Source organism: Mobula birostris, chromosome 3 (assembly GCF_030028105.1).
Source record: "Mobula birostris isolate sMobBir1 chromosome 3, sMobBir1.hap1, whole genome shotgun sequence".
Lineage (NCBI taxonomy): Eukaryota > Metazoa > Chordata > Chondrichthyes > Myliobatiformes > Myliobatidae > Mobula > Mobula birostris.
The window spans coordinates 224,499,244-224,520,050 of NC_092372.1; the positions used below are offsets into that span (position 1 = coordinate 224,499,244).

At 44.5% G+C, this 20,807-nt stretch overlaps 1 protein-coding gene across 4 annotated transcripts in view; it reads left to right on the forward strand.

Moving 5' to 3' along the window:
* The window catches only part of LOC140195605 (leucine-rich repeat-containing protein 14-like), a 37,495-nt gene that overhangs the window by 12,189 nt on the left and 4,499 nt on the right, over window positions 1-20,807 (forward strand). For all 4 annotated transcript variants that reach the window (XM_072254237.1, XM_072254241.1, XM_072254238.1 and 1 more), the window contains one exon: window positions 14,208-14,849. In XM_072254237.1, coding sequence (XP_072110338.1) covers window positions 14,208-14,849 — 642 coding nt within the window. The remainder of the gene's footprint in view (window positions 1-14,207; window positions 14,850-20,807) is intronic.

Here is a 20,807-nt window from a genome sequence, read left to right on the forward strand (position 1 = left end):
TGTTTCATGCCCAGTTAGCTTTACCAACCTGTTTCAATTTGTGTCGCTCATCTCCCACTGCAATCACAAATGGATTGAAGAAAGTGAGTCTAAAAGGGTGGAATATCAAATACCTGGGAGTGGGGGCAACGTTGGTAAGGTCAATAAAATGATTGTAAGGACGCATCGCGTGGTGTATGACTGTTAAGCGAGAGATGATCTCATAGAACTCTGTTAAAATCTGACAGGACTAAATAGATTCGGGGAGGATGTTCCTCGTGACTGGGTAGTTGAGAAACATCGGTCACTACCTTGAGGCATGAAGTTTACCATTTATGAATAACACCAGCAGAGAAATTTTCACCTCTGAAGTTGCCTACCACAGAATGAGTTAGTTAAACATTTTCAAGAAGTGGACAGATGTATTTACCAGTGGATGTAAATTTTAGCAGTTTGAGAGCGGTTCGTCATGAAGCGTATCTGTTCCCGTCTGAGGGGAGAACTGGATCCGTTCCAATTTGCCTACCATCACAACAGGTCAACAGCAAATGCCATTTCAATCAGCTCTGGAACAGCTGGACAATGAAGATGCAATCATCAGGGTGCTCTTCGTTGACTACAGCTCAGCATTCAACACTATCAACCCCTCAAAACTAATCACAGAGCTCCAAGACCTGGTCCACGATGCCATCTTGTGCAACTGAATCCTCGATTTCATCATCTGCGGACCCCAGTCAATGCGGATTGGCAACATCTCTTCCACAATCACGGTCAGCACAGGTGCATTGCAAGGCTGTGTGCTTAACCCCTTTTATGCTTGCTTTATACCTATGATTTTCTGGCTAAGTACAGCTGCAGTGCTGTGTTTAATGTTGCTCATGACATCACCGTTATTGACTGGATCAAAGTTGGTGATAAATCAGCAGAAAGAAGGGAAATTGTAAATCTGGTTGAATGATACCACAACAACAACAACCCCACACTCAGCGCCTGCAAAACCAAAGCACAGATTATCGACTACAGGAGGAAGAAGCTGAAGGTCCGTGAGCATCATCAGGCGATCAGAGGTGGAGGGGCTCAGTAACTTTGAATGATGATATCAGAGGATCTGTCCTGGGACCAGCACATAATTTGCAAGACAAAGAAGGCACATAGCGCCTCCACTTTTCTTAGAAGTTAACATAGATTTGGTATGTTACCTAAAACTTTATCAAACTTCCATAGATGCACAGTGGAGAGTATCCTAACTGGTTGTATCAATGCCCAGGAATGGATGAGGTGTACAGGAAGTAGTAGATCAAGCCCAGTCTATCAGAGGAAAAGCTCTCCCTACTATTGAGCAAATTTACAAGGAGCACTACCACAAGAGCAGGAAATTTTTACATGGTCTGTAAATTGCCTGGCACTTTAAATGGTGTCAACATTCAGCAGGCCGGCAGTTTATCAACAATGAGCTACCAACGTCCATTCTGATTATTGTTACAATTTGTAACAAGTGTTGTAACTGGAAACACTGACAATGTAAATATGTTGAAGCTCTAAAATGTTTCAAAGTAACAGTTGTGGTGCATTTATTTATTTAGAGAATGTGGATTATATTCATTAACACAAGATTATATTAACATTATACTCTACCTCCTCAGTGGGAGGAGAAGATGGCGGCGCGACGCAGTGCGCGCAGCTCTCCGGTGAAATGATATCGTATTTGTAAGTAGGATGCCGTGCACAATTCTGATTTGATGGAGACAGACGTGAGAAGCACAGAGGAACATCTGGAGAAACTTCTGAAATGCCCGGTTTGCTGCCGCTGCTACTGTGCGATCGAGAATCTCCAGAGAGAAGGCCCCAAAATCCTCGGCTTTGCCTGCTGCTGGTGGCCGGGGCTGGGGTCGAAGTGCTCGGCAGAGATGGTGCTTGGTGTCGGAGGGCTCGAAGTTTTCGGACGACTCAGAGTCGGACTGTGGTCGGGCATGGCAGGGAGAGTTCTCTTCCTTCTCCCGTCTGCGTGAGATGTGGGACTTTCGAGAGACTTTGAACCTTTTTTACTGTACCCATAGCCTGTTCTTCATCAAGTTATGGTATTGCTTGCACTGTTGTAACTATATGTTATAATTATGTGGTTTTTGTCAGTTTTTCAGTCTTGGTCTGTCCTGTGTTTCTGTGATATCACACCGGAGGAATATTGTATCATTTCTTAATGCATGCATTACTAAATGACTATAAAAGAGGACTGCGTGTCCTCATAATCTAATCTATATACTACTAAAACTCTCATGCTCTGTCTGTCTGTTTGTGACCTCCAATTAGCGCAAACGCTGCATTACAGCGGCACTTTTTTTGGCTAAATCAAATTAAAATGCGCTAACTTACAGAATGCAGGCAAAGTTCAGGGTTATATATTTGTATAAAATTGCTCATTCGCCAAAATCAACAGGCTCCCTTTTAACCCGAGACCCAATCGGCCATCATGGAAATTGGGACGCGACAGCCCGACGCATGCGCACAGCCAGTCTCAGCAGCGACACCTACCGGAGCAAAAGGGCAGGGCAGCTCTATTTCACGGGTCACATTCTGCTAATCACCATCAGAATGTGCAGGACTGGGACAGATCTAACTGCCACCCATCAATAGCAGATAATTAAATCTTATTGTAATGTCATACTTCGAGACACCCATAAAACCCTTTGCTGCAGTCAAAAGACAGCGGTGACTATATCACGTCTATTTAGGAGAGTGCCAGCCATATCATCAAGAATAATCTTCCTTTGGTGTTATTGCTTCGTATCTTCTATCCAGCATTAGGGTAAAAAAAAAGGTCAGCCTAATTATGCCGCGTGGAAAGGGAAGGGGAACATTATGATCGAGATGACGCCAGACGTTGTCAGAAAACAGCAAGGAGAGGGAGGGAACAATAATCGGATGAGCCGCACGACTCCAGGATCAGAGAGTCAGGACAAAAAAAGATGAGAGAAGAAGAGACAGAGGAGGAGAGGCATACAGGTCTCCAGAATCAGAGACAAACAACAAACAGCAGAAGAGATGAAGAGACGGGGGATGAAAGGGCTGCGTGTCTCCGGAATGACAGCGAGAGGCACAAGGGTGGCAGATAAACCAGAAATGATGCCATCAAAAGTGCCCTTCGTTAAATGAGGAGGAGCTATATTTGCTTTGCTACGCGTTGTTCTTTAATAAACTGAGGTTTTTGACTTCAGTTTCCAAAGCAAAGCGATATCAGTGGCATTCAGGAAAATTTAATGTTCATTCTGGTCACATCAGACTGCACTACCCTTCTCTCAAAGGGTGCCCCAACCGGTCACCCCGTTGTCTAGTATTTTAAAAATTCCATCTACAAGGCAACAAAGGTTATGTGCGTGGGAGCATTTCAGTTTACTGGCGCCCATACGGCTTACACTCTAAACAGTATATATACTCACTCTTTCAAGGACTCTACAACTCGTGTTCTCAGTATTGTTTTTGTATTTGCACAATTAGTCATCTTTTGCACATTGTTTATGTCAGTGTTTATAGTTTTTTTGATAAATTCTGCTGTATTTCTTTATTTTCCTGTAAATGCCTTCCAGAAAATGAATCTCAGGATGGTATATGGTGACATATACATACTTTGATTATAAATTTACTTTGACTTACTCCCTAAGAGGATTAAGGGATACATGGAGAAAACAGGAACCGGAAACTGAAGTGGACTTTCAGCTTTGATCCTGCTGAAGGGCGTGGCAGTGCTAAATAGTGTAACCCTGCAGTAATGATCTCTATATCTGCAAACATGAGGGAGAGAACTGTGAATTTAAGATGTAGATTTTTGCTTTGTGGTTCAGCAATGACCCAAAAACAATTACTTTTCCCATGCAGCAAGGCTGGTCAAACCACTACCCACTAACCCACCGCTCCACACCCGCCCTGCCCCCCCAACCACCCCTACTCGATCATTTCCTGTACAGACACCTTATGTGCAGACACCCATGCCTTGTGTCACTTTATTGACATACAATCAATCTGTATAAAATCTGTCTTATGTATATCCAGCATCTGCAGATTTTCTCTTGCTTATGTATTTATATTTATCATGTAGTTTATTATTTTTATTGTGTTCTTTATCTTTTGTGTGGTTTTTTTGGTGCTGCATCTGATCCGGACAGCAGTTAGTTTGTTCTCCTTTACGCTTGTCTACTGGAAATGACATTAAGCAATCTTGAATCTTGAAATGGTTGGGGGTTGGTTGGATGAAGTAGATTCTACATATGTGCTGAGCCTTGAGGTTGTCATGCAGTTGTAGATCTGATGATTTTTCTTCAGATGTTGACTATATTTTCTGCTTAAAGTTTGAGGCATTAATTAATAAGCAGAAATTTGTAAAATAACTTGATACACTTTTGTTTACTAAAACTGCATAGAATCTCGGCAGAAGCAGATTCTTTGACCAGTCTTTTTACACAATAGGAAACATAGAAACATAGAAAATAGGTGCAGGAGTAGGCCATTCGGCCCTTCGAGCCTGCACCGCCATTCAGTATGATCATGGCTGATCATCCAACTCAGAACTCTGTACCATCCTTCCCTCCATACCCCCTGATCCCTTTAGCCACAAGGGCCATATCTAACTCCCTCTTAAATATAGCCAATGAACTGGCCTCAACTGTTTCCTGTGGCAGAGAATTCCACAGATTCACCACTCTCTGTGTGAAGAAGTTTTTCCTAATCTCAGTCCTAAAAGGCTTCGCCTTTATCCTCAAACCGTGACCCCTCGTTCTGGACTTCCCCAAAATCGGGAACAATCTTCCTGCATCTAGCCTGTCCAATCCCTTTAGGATTTTATACGTTTCAATCAGATCCCCCCTCAATCTTCTAAATTCCAACGAGTACAAGCCCAGTTCATCCAGTCTTTCTTCATATGAAAGTCCTGCCATCCCAGGAATCAATCTGGTGAACCTTTTTGTACTCCCTCTATGGCAAGGATGTCTTTCCTCAGATTAGGGGACCAAAACTGCACACAATACTCTAGGTGTGGTCTCACCAAGGCCTTGTACAACTGCAGTAGTACCTCCCTGCTCCTGTACTCGAATCCTCTTGCTATAAATGCCAGCATACCATTCGCCTTTTTCACTGCCTGCTGTACCTGCATGCCCACTTTCAATGACTGGTGTATAATGACACCCAGGTCTCGTTGCACCTCTCCTTTTCCTAATCGGCCACCATTCAGATAATAATCTGTTTTCCTATTTTTGCCACCAAAGTGGATAACTTCACATTTATCCACATTAAATTGCATCTGCCATGAACTTGCCCACTCACCCAACCTATCCAAGTCACCCTGCATCCTCCTCACAGCTAACACTGCCACCCAGCTTCGTGTCATCTGCAAACTTGGAGATGCTGCATTTAATTCCCTCATCCAAGTCATTAATATATATTGTAAACAACTGGGGTCCGAGCACTGAGCCTTGCGGTACCCCACTAGTCACTGCCTGCCATTCTGAAAAGGTCCCGTTTATTCCCACTCTTTGCTTCCTGTCTGCTAACCAATTCTCCATCCACATCAATACCTTACCCCCAATACCCTGTGCTTTAAGTTTGCACACTAATCTCCTGTGTTGGGACCTTGTCAAAAGCCTTTTGAAAATCCAAATATACCGCATCCACTGGTTCTTCCCATCCACTCTACTAGTTACATCCTCAAAAAATTCTATGAGATTCGTCAGACATGATTTTCCTTTCACAAATCCATGCTGACTTTGTCCGATGATTTCACCGCTTTCCAAATGTGCTGTTATCACATCTTTGATAACTGATTCCAGCAGTTTCCCCACCACCGACGTTAGGCTAACCGGTCTATAATTCCCTGGTTTCTCTCCCTCCTTTTTTAAAAAGTGGGGTTACATTAGCCACCCTCCAATCCTCAGGAACTAGTCGAGAATCTAACGAGTTTTGAAAAATTATCACTAATGCATCCACTATTTCTTGGGCTACTTCCTTAAGCACTCTGGGATGCAGACCATCTGGCCCTGGGGATTTATCTGCCTTTAATCCCTTCAATTTACCTAACACCACTTCCCTACTAACATGTATTTCGCTCAGTTCCTCCATCTCACTGGACCCTCTGTCCCCTACTATTTCTGGAAGATTATTTATGTCCTCCTTAGTGAAGACAGAACCAAAGTAATTATTCAATTGGTCTGCCATGTCCTTGCTCCCCATAATCAATTCACCTGTTTCTGTCTGTAGGGGACCTGCATTTGTCTTTACCAGTCTTTTCCTTTTTACATATCTATAAAAGATTTTACAGTCAGTTTTTATGTTCCCTGCCAGTTTTCTCTCATAATCTTTTTTCCTCTTCCTAATTAAGCCCTTTGTCCTCCTCTGCTGAACTCTGAATTTCTCCTGGTCCTCAGGTGAGCCACTTTTTCTGGCTAATTTGTATGCTTCTTCTTTGGAATTGATACTATCCCTAATTTCTCTTGTCAGCCACGGGTGCACTACCTTCCTTGATTTATTCTTTTGCCAAACTGGGATGAACAATTGTTGTAGTTCATCCATGCAATCTTTAAATGCTTGCCATTGCATATCCACCGTCAATCCTTTAAGTGTCATTTGCCAGTCTATCTTAGCTAATTCACGTCTCATACCTTCAAAGTTACCCCTCTTTAAGTTCAGAACCTTTGTTTCTGAATTAACTATGTCACTCTCCATCTTAATGAAGAATTCTACCATATTATGGTCACTCTTACCCAAGGGGCCTCTCACGACAAGATTGCTAATTAACCCTTCCTCATTGCTCAAAACCCAGTCTAGAATAGCCTGCTCTCTAGTTGGTTCCTCGACATGTTGGTTCAAAAAACCATCCCGCATACATTCCAAGAAATCCTCTTCCTCAGCACCCTTACCAATTTGGTTCACCCAATCTACATGTAGATTGAAGTCGTCCATTATAACTGCTGTTCCTTTATTGCACACATTTCTAATTTCCTGTTTAATACCATCCCCGACCTCACTACTACTGTTAGGTGGCCTGTACACAACTCTCACCAGCGTTTTCTGCCCCTTAGTGTTATGTAGCTCTACCCATATTGATTCCACATCTTCCCGGCTTATGTCCTTCCTTTCTATTGCGTTAATCTCCTCTCTAACCAGCAACGCCACCCCACCTCCTTTTCTTTCATGTCTATCCCTCCTGAATATTGAATATCCCTGAACGTTGAGCTCCCATCCTTGGTCACCCTGGAGCCATGTCTCTGTGATCCCAACTATATCATAATCATTAATAACAATCTGCACTTTCAATTCATCCACCTTGTTACGAATGCTCCTTGCATTGACACACAAAGCCTTCAGGCGTGCTTTTACAACTCTCTTAGCCCTTATACAATTACGTTGAAAAGTGGCCCTTTTTGATGCTTGCCCTGGATTTGTCGGCCTGCCACTTTTACTTTTCTCCTTACTACTTTTTGCTTCTACCCTCACTTTACACTCCTCTGTCTCTCTGCACTGGTTCCCATCCCTCTGTTGTGAACTAACCTCCTCTCGCCTAGCCTCTTTAATTTGATTCCCACCCCCCAACCATTCTAGTTTAAAGTCACCTCAGTAGCCCTCGCTAATCTCCCTGCCAGGATATTGGTCCCCCTAGGATTCAAGTGTAACCCGTCCTTTTTGTACAGGTCACGCCTGCGCCAAAAGAGGTCCCAATGATCCAAAAACTTGAATCCCTGCCCCCTGCTCCAATCCTTCAGCCATGCATTTATCCTCCACCTCATTGCATTCCTACTCTCACTGTTGCGTGGCACAGGCAGTAATCCTGAGATTACTACCTTTGCGGTCCTTTTTCTCAACTCCCTTCCTAGCTCCCTATATTCTCCTTTCAGGACCTCATCCCTTTTCCTACCTATGTCATTGGTACCTATATGTACCACGACCTCTGGCTCCTCACCCTCGCACTTCAGGATATCTTGGACACGATCAGAGATATCCTGGACCCTGGCACCAGGGAGGCAAACTACCATCCGGGTCTCTGGACTGCGTCCACAGAATCGCCTGTCTGACCCCCTTACTATCGAGTCCCCTATTACAACTGCCCTCCTCTTCCTTTCCCTACCCTTCTGAGCTACAGGGCCGGACTCTGTGCCAGAGGCACGGCCACTGTCGCTTCCCCCGGGTAAGCTGTCCCCCCCAACAGTACTCAAACAGGAGTACCTATTGTTAACAGGCACAGCCACCAGGGTACTCTCTATTACCTGAATCTTCCCCTTCCCCTTCCCCTTCCTAACCGTGACCCACTTGTCTGCCTCCTGTGGCCCCGGTGTGACCACCTGCCTATAACTCCTCACTCTCCCTGACCAGACGAAGGTCATCGAGCTGCAGCTCCAGTTCCGTAACGCAGTCCCTTAGGAGCTGCATCTCGATGCACCTGGTGCAGATGTCGACGTCCAGGAGGCTTGGAGACTCCAGGGCCTCCCACATCCGACACCGAGAACAACAAACTGCCCTCACACTCATACTGCCCCTCTCCTCAAATAATAACAGAAAATGAATGCCAAACCTTCCTCACCTCGCCCGTTTCCGCCTAAGCCTGGTGAGCCGAAGCCCTTAAGCCTTCACTCTGCTCCTGGCTCACTCCGCTACCCGCTGTATGAGGCTCTGTTCCTTTTAAATCTGCCGCGCTGCACTGCCCGACGTCACACGCCTGTGCAGTCCCCCCTCTCTGAACGCGATGGAGGGAAAAAAAAAGGAAAATTTCAAAGATGTCTTCCTCCGCACTCCCGCTCCGACTCTCAGGCTTCCTTCTTCGAATCAAACCCGAAGCAGGATTTCTGCCCTTTTAAATCTGCCGCGCTGCACTGCCCGACGTCACACGCCTGTGCAGTCCCGCCTCTCTGAACACGATGGAGGAAAAAAACCCGAAAATTTCAAAAATGTCTTCCTCCGCACTCCCGCTCCGACTCTCAGACTTCCTTCTTCGAATCCAACCACATCAGTATCCTCTTTAAATTGAAGTATTCTCTCTTGCCTCTTCAATATTCTTTAAAGTCCTCTTGAAATATATTTCTTTGATTATTATGAGTGTGTAAAGGATTATTATGGCACAAAAGGCATTGTGTCTATGTAAGCACCTTGTAGGCATCTGGATCAGTCACATTCTCTATTTTACCCATGGCCTTGCACATTCTTGTTTCTTATACTTAGCCAGTTCACACTTGAAAGTTACAATTGACTCTTTTCACCATTCTTATTGTCACAGTTTGCTGACCGTGAAGTTCTAAACTCAGATGAAGAGCTTAAGCCCTATTAGATATAAATAGCACGAGTCCTCACACTAAACCTTAAAGAGGACCACAACCTTATCATAGGGTTTGGAGGCTTGTGTGTTTTAATGACCCAAAGAGCTATGTTGGCTGGGATCAAGGCCTTGCGCTTTGGCTCTAGGTAGGGTCACCCATGTTAAACGGGTCAAAGGGTAAAGGCCAGACTAAGAGTGGTTACCAGTCCTCCAGGTTAAGGGGTTCAGCTCAGAGCTAACAGCCCTGACTGGTAAAAAAAAAAAATTGTTCCGGAACCAGCAATAACAAATCCTTCTCTATCTGTGTGTGTGTGGACAGACAGATGGAGGACCTTCTTTGCTACCCTAAACATCAGTAGTGTAAAAGGCAGCAAGTAGTACTCTCACTAAAGGGAGATTATACTGTAACTACACAACCTTCAAAGACTCGTTCTCTTCCCTGTTTATTCTTCACGATTAGTTGCCAGTACCCACTATTCGATCATTGGGTTCCTTTTCCCTATCAAGTGAGATTAGTTGCCAGTACCCACTATTCGATCATTGGGTTCCTTTTCCCTATCAAGGAGAAAGTACTTCCAGCTAACAAAGTACTTTAAATCACAGTTCATTTATTTTCAGTGATACACATTTATTCCACATATTCTTAAAACACATTTAAAACTCAGGATTTCTATCTTAAACATTTCCCAATTACAAACCATTTTCAAAGTACAAAGCATTTCTCAAACAAAGGATTAATGATTTCCAAAACACAGGTACAGTTCCTATCAACTAAAAAGACCAACAAATTATCCATTGCAGAAACCAAAGTTGGTGGAATAGATTCTAGGTCTACCAAGTTTCTTGATGTTCCTTACTCCATTCTACCTAAGCCTGAACAGATCTCTATGTATATACTGTTTCTTTGCCACTTGTGTGACTTCACATGTGGATGGTATTTCTTGTCTTTGCCCATTGCTTTGACTCTATCCCCTGTTCCTTCTACCCCACCCCCAAACTCATTGATCTTATACACCTCTACCAATTTTTCCACTTGCTCTTTCCCACACGCAGTTTCTCTAACCTAACCTTTTAACTGAAACCCCTCATTCTGAACCCTCGCTGAAACCCCTTGAAGGAGTATTTACTTGAGTATTGGAGAATACTGATACTGAAGTACTATATGGAATACGCAGTCGGGGTGGTAGTTGAGGCAGATACATTAGGGACATCGAAGAGACACTTGGTCACATGGATGAAAGAAAAATGGATAGCTACTTGGAATTGGGATGTTAGATTCATCTTAGAGTAGGCTAAAGGGTTGGCACAATATTGTGGGCCGAATGGCCCGTAATGTGCTGTGATATTCTGTGGATTCACTGCCCTGACCCACTGCTGCCTGCTGTGGCTGGAGAATTCTCCCTTATTCCAGAATTTTCCATTTGCCTTGCTCTTCAAGTTCTATGTACTCAGCAGATGAGGCGTCAGATAAATAGTCACCGACCTGAAATGTGAATTTGATTTCTCTCTCTACAGACACTGCCCGATTTGCTGAGTATCTTCAGTTCCTTTGTTTTTATTTCATATTGTTAACATCTGCATTTCTTTTTCATTTCAATAGATCAAGCTGCTGTCATTGGTTTGCAAAAGCTCAGTATAATCTTCCCTTGCACTTTTGAAGACCGGGAGCTTGTATGCTTAACTAACTTTTCAAAAGAACATACCATAAGACATAGGGGCAGAATTAGACCATCTGGCCCATCGAGTATGCTCCACCATTCTATCATGGCTGATCCTTTCTTCCCCTCCTCTGAATCCTCTCCAATGCCAGCACATCTTTTCTTCGATGAGGAGCCCAAAGTTTTTCACAATACTCAAGGTGAGGCCTCTCCAGTGCCTTATAAAGCCTCAGCATCACATCCCTGCTCTTGCATTCTCGACCTTTTGAAATGAATGACAACATTGTATTTGCCTTCCTCACCTGCAAGTTAACCTTTAGGGTGTTCTGCACAGGGACTCCCAAGTCCCTTTGCATCTCAGATTTTTGAATTTTCTCCCTGTTTAGAAAATAGTCCGCAGATTTATTTCTCCTACCAAAGTGCATGACCATGCATTTTCCAACAGTATATTTCATTTCCTTGCTCATTTTCCCAATCTGTTTGTCCTTTTGCAGCCCACCTGTTTCCTCAGCACTACCTGCCCCTCTAACAATCTTTGTATCCTCTGCAAACTTTGCAACAAAGCCACCTATTCTATCATCTGAATCATTGATATACAGCATAAAAAGAATCAGTCCCAACACCGACCCTTGTGGAACACCACTACTCACTGGCAGTCAACCAGAAAAGGGTCCTTTTATTTCCACTTGCTCCCTCCTACCAATCAGCCAATGCTCTAACCATGCCAGTAACTGTGCTGTAATACCATGGGCTTTTGGTAAGCAGCCTCGTGTGGCACCTTGTCAAAGCCCTTCTGAAAGTCCAAATATATAACATCCACTGTTTCTGCTTTATCTATCCTACTTGAAATCTCCTCAAAGAATTCCAGCAGGTTCGTCAGGCAAGATTTTCCCTTAAGGAAACCATGATAACTTTTCCCTATCATGTCACATCTTTCTACTGATTTGATGCCATTCTTTTCCAGCAGAGCCACACCACCCCCTCTGCCTGCCTTCCTATCCCTCCAATACAATGTGTAACCTTGGATATTCAGCTCCCAACTACAACCATCCTTCAGCCACGATTCAGTGATGGCCACAACACCACACCTAGCAATCTGTAATATGCAACAAGATCATCCACCTTATATCTTCTACTCTGTGCATTGAGATATAACACTTTGAGTATTGTATTTGCTATCCTTTTTAATTCTACATCCCTCATGCACGGATACTCACCCTGCTGGCTGAAATTTTGTCCGATCACCTGCCTGCCCTTCCTGACAGTCTGACTGCACGCTATCTTTGCTTTTTTACCATCCGTCCTATCCTGAGTCCCTTCACTCCAGTTTCCAGCCCCCTGCCAAATTAGTTTAAATCCTCACCAACCACTCTTAACAAACCTGCTCGTGAGAACATTGGCCCCCTTTGGGCTCAGGTGGCAACCCTTTACTTTTGTACAGTTCTCGCCTCTCCCAGAAGAGATCCCAGTGTTCCAAAAGCCTGAAGCCCTGCTCCCTGCACCAGCTTCTCAGCCAGGCACATCTGCCAAATCACCCTCTTTCTAATCTCACTCGCACGTGGCACAGGCAGCAATCCAAAAATTACAACCCTGGAGATCCTGCTTCTCAGCTCTCTAAATTCTCTTTTCAGGACCACCTTTGCTTTTCCTTCCTATGTCATTGATACCAACACGCACCAAGACATCTGGCTGCTCTCCCTCCCCCTCCAAAATGCTGTGGACATGATCAGAGATACCCCTGACTCTGGCACCTGGGAGGGAATGTACAATTCGGGTGTCCTGTTCACATCCACACAATCTCCTGTCTGTTCCCCTGATGGAATGGCGAGGCAGGCTCGATGGGCCAAATGGTCTAATTCTGCTCCTGGCCTTATGGTCTTACACCTCCCTATGCTAATCCTCATATACAACTGTGGTGTTGTCCACAAATTTTGACCTTTACCCTGCGTGTCCATAGCCAAGTAAATGCAACAAAGCTGCACTCTTGACTCGCCTTCCAGTCTCAGAAACTGCAGTTTACCATTATTTTCTTTCAGGTTTTGGGGAAAATCTTTTCACTAACATTATCACAATCCCTTGTACTCCGTGGGGTTAAATTGTGATAGCCAGTGTTTGGTGTGGAATTTTGTCAAGTGTGTTCTGGATATTGAGACTTCAGTTACTACATTCCCTTTGCCTTTCTCTCACTTCAGGAAGATAATGCCTTTAGTGCAATGCCTTTGTGCTGGCTGTCCATTATACTGTTGAAACTTCCCACACTCTATGTCATCAGATTTCAGAATAGTCCATAAACCGATGAACACTACCTTGTTAGTTCAAGTTGCCACAGACGGATCATTGGGTATATTTAAGGCAGAGGTTGACAGATTCTTGGTAATTCAGGGCGTGAAGGGATAGGGGGAGAAGGCTGGAGATTTTGGCTGAGAGGGAAAATGGATCAGCCGTGATGAAATGGTGGAGCAGACTCGATGGGCTAAATTATCTAATTCTTATGGTCTAAATTCAAGTTTAATTGTCATTCAACCTACACATGTATACAGCTAAACAAAACAACATGCCATCCAAAATGCAAAATGCAGCGCATAGTCCATGCAGTGGCAGACAGCATCCAGCAGGTATAGTTACGATAACTCATACAACCACAACAAGTCCCTGAGCGACATGGGCTGAAGATTGATGGTGCATGTGATGTTGTCCTGGAGCCATGTTTCTGCAGGAAGAAGCGTCAGACCGTTTTGCGTTGGGTCAGCCGCAGATGAAGTCAATCCAGCCTGTTTTCTGGGAGCAAACACTGAAACGCGGCACTAACGGAGTGCTAGTGCCCAACCCAGCTTGGATTCTAGCACAGCCACCACGCGCCTGTTCTCTCCCACACCAGTCTACAGATCACTGCGGGCTTGTTCTTGCCAACAATATCCATGCACCATCTATCTATGGGACACATCACTCAGAGACTTGGCCTATACTTTCTGTGTGTGACTTTTTACTGCTGTCTTATGTGTTACATGTGCCTTGTACTGTGTGTGACTGTTGGTACTGTGGTTTGCACTTTGGACCTGGAGGAACACTGTTTCGTTTGGCTGTATTCACGGGTATTCATATATGATTGAATGACAATTCAACTTGAAAGAGCCTTAAACTGTTTATGCTACAAACTTCAGTGCAGAATATTGTTTTCTCGTACTCATTCATAGAGTGTGATTATGACTAATTAGATGAATTATTACAATACGGTTATGTCAAGCCTTAACTTAAGTCTCATGGCTTCAATCCTTAATCCACAGGAAACATCGATCGCTCCGTGTCGTGGATCTCACAGGTCTGCAAGATGATGGGGACAAGCAAGATGCAGATACCATCGGACAGTGGTCCCGAACAGTGGCTCTGGCTAAAGCCTGCATTGAAGTATCCCGGACTAGCAGGAGGGATGAATTAAGTTCATCTAAACGGAGGAAGGGGAAGAGTGGGGTTCCTTTGGAAGGTGCATGTGAAAATCCGATTTGTGTGGAGATACATGCCAATCTCTTTGTCACAAGTAACTCTTACGGGACGGTGAAGGATGCGCTGCAGGTGGGGAAGACCTCTCCCTTGTGTCTGAAATGCCGTGACCTTCGGGCGGAAGAATTATCTGCCAAGAAAACCATCAGTATCTTGGAGCTTTTGGACACCGTGGTTCTCAGGAAGCTTGAGCTACGCTATAACAACCTTGGTCTTTGCTGTCTGAGCACGGTCTTCCCTTCCTTGCCCATGTTTGAGAATCTGATCAGTCTGAAGCTCCCCTACAGTAATATTGACGTAAGAAACATGACTCCAGAAATAGAGGAATCCTTCCAAAGCATGGTGTCTGTGTTCGGTCAGCTGCCTAATGTGAAAGAGTTAAATTTGGCATCCTGCAGACTGTCAGGAAGAATCAGTGAACTGCTGAGGTAAATATTTGATGTTGTTTTCTCCCACTTCCTTTTATTGAGTGCTGCTGGTTGACCATGGTAACCACATTCAATGTAACGGTGTGTCACAGTGGATTGTTACCATTACAGTTCAGGGCTCAGGGCGTCAGAGTTCAATCCCAGTGTTCTTTGTAAGGAGCCTCTGTATGTCCTCCCTGTGGAATGCATCGGTTTCTAGACCATAAGACAAAGGAGCAGAAGGCCATTCGGCCCATTGAGTCTGGTCCGCCGTTTTATCACAAGCTGATCCATTCTCCCACTTAGTCCCATTCCCCCACCTTCTCACCATAACCTTTGATGCCCTGGCTACTCAGATACCTATCAATCTCTGCCTTAAATACACCCAATGACTTGGCCTCCACTGCTGCCCGTGGCAACAAATTCCATAGATTCACCACCCTCTGGCTAAAAAAATTTCTTTGCATCTCCGTTCTGAATGGGTGCCCTTCAATCCTTAAGTCATGCCCTCTCGTACTAGACTCCCCCATCATGGGAAACAACTTCGCCACATCCACTCTGTCCATGCCTTTTAACATTCGAAATGTTTCTATGAGTTCTCCCTCATTCTTCTAAACTCCAAGGAATACAGTCCAAGAACGGACAAACGTTCCTCATCTGTTAACCCTCTCATTCCTGGAATCATTCTAGTGAATCTTCTCTGTACCCTCTCCAACGTCAGCACATCCTTTCTTAAATAAGGAGACCAAAACTGCCCACAGTACTCCAAGTGAGGTCTCACCAGCGCCTTATAGAGCCTCAACGTCACATCCCTGCTCCCATACTCTATTTCTCTAGAAATGAATGCCAACATTGCATTTGCCTTCTTCACCACCGACTCAACCTGGAGGTTAACCTTAAGGGTATCCTGTACGAGAACTCCCAAGTCCCGTTGCATCTCAGAACTTTGAATTCTTTCCCCATTTAAATAATAGTCTACCTGTTTATTTCTTCTGCCAAAGTGCATAACCATACACTTTCCAACATTGTATTTCATTTGCCACTTCTTTGCCCATTCTTTCAATCTATCCAAGTCTCTCTGCAGACTCTCTGTTTCCTCAGCACTACCGGCCCCTCCACCTAGCTTCGTATGGTCAGCAAATTTAGCCACAAAGCCATCTATTCCATAATCCAAATTGTTGATGTACAATGTATAAAGAAGCGGCCCCAACACTGACCCCTGTGGAACCCCACTGGTAACTGGCAGCCAACCAGAATAGGATCTCTTTATTCCCAATCTCTGTTTCCTGCCAATCAGCCAACGCTCTATCCATGTATGTAACTTTCCTGTAATTCCATGGGCTCTTATCTTGTTAAGTAGCCTCATGTGTAGCACCTTGTCAAAGGCCTTCTGAAAATCTAAATATACAACATCCACTGCATCTCTCTTGTCTAGCCTACTTGTAATTTCCTCAAAAAATTGTAATAGGTTTGTCAGGCAGGATTTTTCTTTAAGGAATCCATGCTGCATTCTGCCTATCTTGTCATATGCCTCCAGGTACTCTGTAACCTCATCGTTGACAATCGACTCCAACAACTTCCCAACCACCGATGTCAAGCTAACAGGTCTATAATTTCCTTTTTGGTTCCTTGCCCCCTTCTTAAATAGCGGAGTGACATTTGCAATCTTCCAGTCCTCCGGAACCATGCCAGAATCTATCGACTTTTGAAGGATCATCGCTAATGCCTCCGCAGTCTCCACAGCTACTTCCTTCAGAACACGAGGGTGCATTCCATCTGGTCCAGGAGATTTATCTACCTTTAGACTATTCAGCTTCCTGAGTACTTTCTGTGTCGTAATTGTGACTGCGCACACTTCTCTTCCCTGCCACCCTTGAGTGTCCGGTATACCGCTGATATCTTCCTCAGTGAAGACTGATGCAAAATACTCGTTCAGTTCCTCTGCCATCTCCTTATCTCCCATTACAATTTCTCCAGCATCATTTTTTATCGGTCCTATATCTACTCTCACCTGTCTTTTACTCTTTATATACTTGAAAAAGCTTTTAGTATCCTCTTTAATATTATTTGCTAGCTTTCTTTCATAGTTCATCTTTTCCCTCTTAATGACCTTCTTAGTTTCCTTTTGTAAGCTTTTAAAAACTTCCCAATCCTCTGTCTTCCCACTAATTTTTGCTTCCTTGTATGCCCTCTCCTTTTCTTTAACTTTGGCTTTGAGTTCTCTTGTCAACCACGGTTGCATCCTTTTTCCATTCAAAAATTTCTTCTTTTTTGGAATATACCTGTCCTCACTTCTCGCATAAACTCCAGCCACTGCTGCTGTGCTGTCCTTTCCGCCAGTGTCCCTTTCCAGTCAACTTTGGCCAGTTCCCCTCTCGTGCCACTGTAATTTCCTTTACTCCACTGAAATACCGACACATCGGATTTTGGCTTCTCTTTTTCAAAATTTCACAGTGAACTCAGTCATGTTATGATCACTGTCTCCTAAGGGTTCCTTCACCTCAATCTCTCTAATCACCTCCGGTTCATTACACAATACCCAATCCAGTACAGCAGATCCCCTAGTGGGCTCAACAACAAGCTGTTCTAAAAAGCCATCTCGCAGACATTCTACAAATTCTCTCTCTTGAGATCCAGTGCCGACCTGATTTTCCTAATCCACTCACATGTTAAAATCCCCCACAATCATCATAACACTGCCCTTCCGACAAGCCTTTTCTATTTCCTGTTGTAATTTGTAGTCCACATCACTGCAGCTGTTTGGAGGCCTATAAATAACTGCCACCAGGGTCCTTTTACCCCTGCGATTTCTTAGCTCAACCCATAAAGATTCTGCACCTTCTGATCCTATATCACCTCTTTCTAATGATTTAATGTCATTTTTTACCAATAAAGCCACGTCTCCCCTTCTGCCTACCTTTCTATCCTTCCGATACACCGTGTATCCTTGGACATTCAGCTCCCAGAGACGTGCATCCTTTAGCCACGTCTCAGTGATGGCCACAATATCATACCTGCCAGTCTGTAGCTGTACGACAAGATCATCCATTCCTTATGCTGCGTGCATTTAAGTATAACACCTTAAGACCAGTATTTGGTACTTTTTGCTTTGATTTCACTGCAACTTTATTTCACTGCAACTCATCCCAATGGCTACAAATTTGCCCCATCACCTGCCTGTCTTTCCTGACATCTTTACTGCCCACTATCTTAGATTTATTTCTGTTTTCCCCTTCCTCTGCTCTATCATTCCGGTTCCCATCCCCCTGCCAAATTAGCTTAAGCCCGCTCTAATAGCTCTATTAAACCTTTCCGCCAGGATATTAGCCCCCTTCGGGTTCAGGTGTAACCTGTCCATTTTGAACAGGTCATACTTCCCCCAGAAGAGATCCCAATTATCCAAGAATCTGAAGCCCTGCCCCCTGCACCAGTCTGTCAGCCACGCATTCATCTGCCTGATCCTACCATTCTTGCCCTCGCTAGCACGTGGCACAGGTAGCAATCCCGAGATTACTATCCTGGAGGCCCTGCTTCTCAGCTTCCTTCCTAACTCCCAGAAATCTCTCTTCAGGACCTCCTCCCTTGTCCTATCTACGTCATTGGTACCAACATGTACCAAGACAACTTGCTGCTCGCCCTCCCCCTTCAGAATATTCTGGATCCGATCTGAGACATCCCGTACCCTGGCGCCTGGGAGGCAACACACCATGCGGGTACCTCTATCAGGCTTACAGAATCTCCTGTCCGTTCCCCTGACTATGGAATCCCCTATGACTACTGCATTCCTCTTTTCCCTCCTTCCCTCCTGCACAACAGCGCCAGGCTCAGTGCCAGAGACCCGGTCACCGTGGGCATCCCCTGTCAGATCATCTCCCTCAACAGCATCTAGAACAAGATATTTGTTGCTGAGGGGGACACCCATTTCTATGGGTGCTGCAGTTTCCTCCCACATTCTAAAGACGTACTGGGTAGGTAGATTGGTCATTGTAAGTTGTCGCGTGATTAGGTTAGGGTTAAATTGGGGTTGCTGGGTGAAGGGCCTATTACACACTGCATCTCCAAATGAAATAAATAAATCAAAATTTTTATAATAAAGAATAGGGCTCTCTAACGAGGCAACTACAACTGCACCTTATAGTGGATAATAATGAGTAGAATTCAAGAATTTGCAGGTGGGAGCTCCTTTTCCCAAATCAACTCAACTGTCAAGACACACAGAATGCTGGTGGAATTCAGCAGGTCAGGCAGCATCTATGCTAGTGAATAAACAGTCAACATTTCGAGCTGAGACCCTTCATCAGGACTGGAAAGGAAGGGGGAAGATGCCAGAATAAATTCGGGAAATGGGAAGGAGGTTTAGCTAGAAGGTAATAGGTGAAGCTAGGTCATAGGTAAAGGTTTGGAGAAGAAATCTAATAACAGAGGAGAGTGGACAATGAGAGAAAGGGAAGAAGGCAGAGCACCAGAGGGAGGTGATGGGTGAGAAGAAGAGGTAAGAGGCCAGAGTAGGAATATAGGAAGGGGGAAGGAAAAAAAAATTCCAGGAGAAATCATTGTTCATGCCATCAGGTTGGAGGCTACCCAGGTGGAATATGAGGTATTGCTCCTCCACCCTGAGAGCGGCCTCTCTGTGGCAAAAGAGGAGTCGGAACGGGAATGGGAATCAGAATTAAAATTGACTGCTGGGAAATTCCACTTTTGGTGGATGGAGCAGAGCAAAGTAGTCCCCCAATTTCTGTTGGGTCTCACCAATGTAGAGGAGGCTGCATCAGGAGCACCGGATACAATATGCAACCCCAGCAGTTTTACAGGTAGAATGCTTCCTCGCCTGGAAGGACTGTTTGAGGCTGTGAATGGAGGTGAGGGAGGAGATGAATAGGCAGGTGAAGCAGTTTGGCCACTTGCAGAGTTAAGTGTCAGGAAGGGGATTTGTGGGGAGGGACAAATGGACAAGGGAATCATGGAGGGAGTGACCCTTGCAAAAAGCAGAGAGAAGTGGGAGGTAAAGATATGTTTGGTGGTCGGATCCCTTTGGAGATGGTGGAAGTTGCAGAGAATGATATGTTGAATACAGAGTCTCATGGGGTGGTAGGAAAGGATGAGGAACTCTATCCCTGTTAATTAAGGCAGCAGGAAGGTGGGGTGAGCGCAGATGTCTGGGAAATGGGGAGGAGGTGCAGGTGAGGGCAGCATCAATGGTGAAGGAAGAGAAACCCCATTCTTTGAAGGAGGAGGACATATCTAATGTCCTGGAAAGAAAAGCTTCATCGTAGGAACAATTGCAGCAGAGATGAAGGAACAGAGAAAAGGGAATTACATTTTTACAGGAGATGGTGGGTATAGTCAAGATAGCCGTGGAAATTGGTAGGTTTATAAAACATGATTACATTTCTTTTTTCCTTCCACAAGTTTCCCTATTTAGCTTTCAAAATGAGTTTTGGAAAGAAAAGCTTCTAGGTTGAGTGTGCTAGGAATTTTCTTTTTGGAGCAAAAAGATAGAGGTGTACAAGATGATAGACAATGATAAGAGTGGACAGCCAGAGACTTTATCTCAGGGAAGCAATGCCTAATACAAGAGGCATAGTCTTAAGATGATTGGAGGTAGGTATCGGTGGGGTGTCTGAGGCTGAGTTTTTTTTTACAGATGTGGATGCTTGGAATGAGCTGCTAGGTATGGTGGTAGAGACGGATGCATTAAACACATTTAGAGACTCGTAGATAGGCACTCTTAGAAAAGTGGAGTGCTATGTGGGAGAGAAGCTGTATATTAATCTTGGAGTAGTGTAAAGGCCAGCACAACATTGTGGGCTGAAGGTCCTGTACTATGCTGTAATGTTATGTGTACTAAATGGCTTGGTGATAAAGGCCCTTAATCTTGACTGACACGTTGGTGAGTTAGAGTGTACTCGGGATTTGTGATATGCACTGGCTGCTCCCATACAACCCTGGTCAGGTGGGGGAGAGCGTTAGGCGGATGCT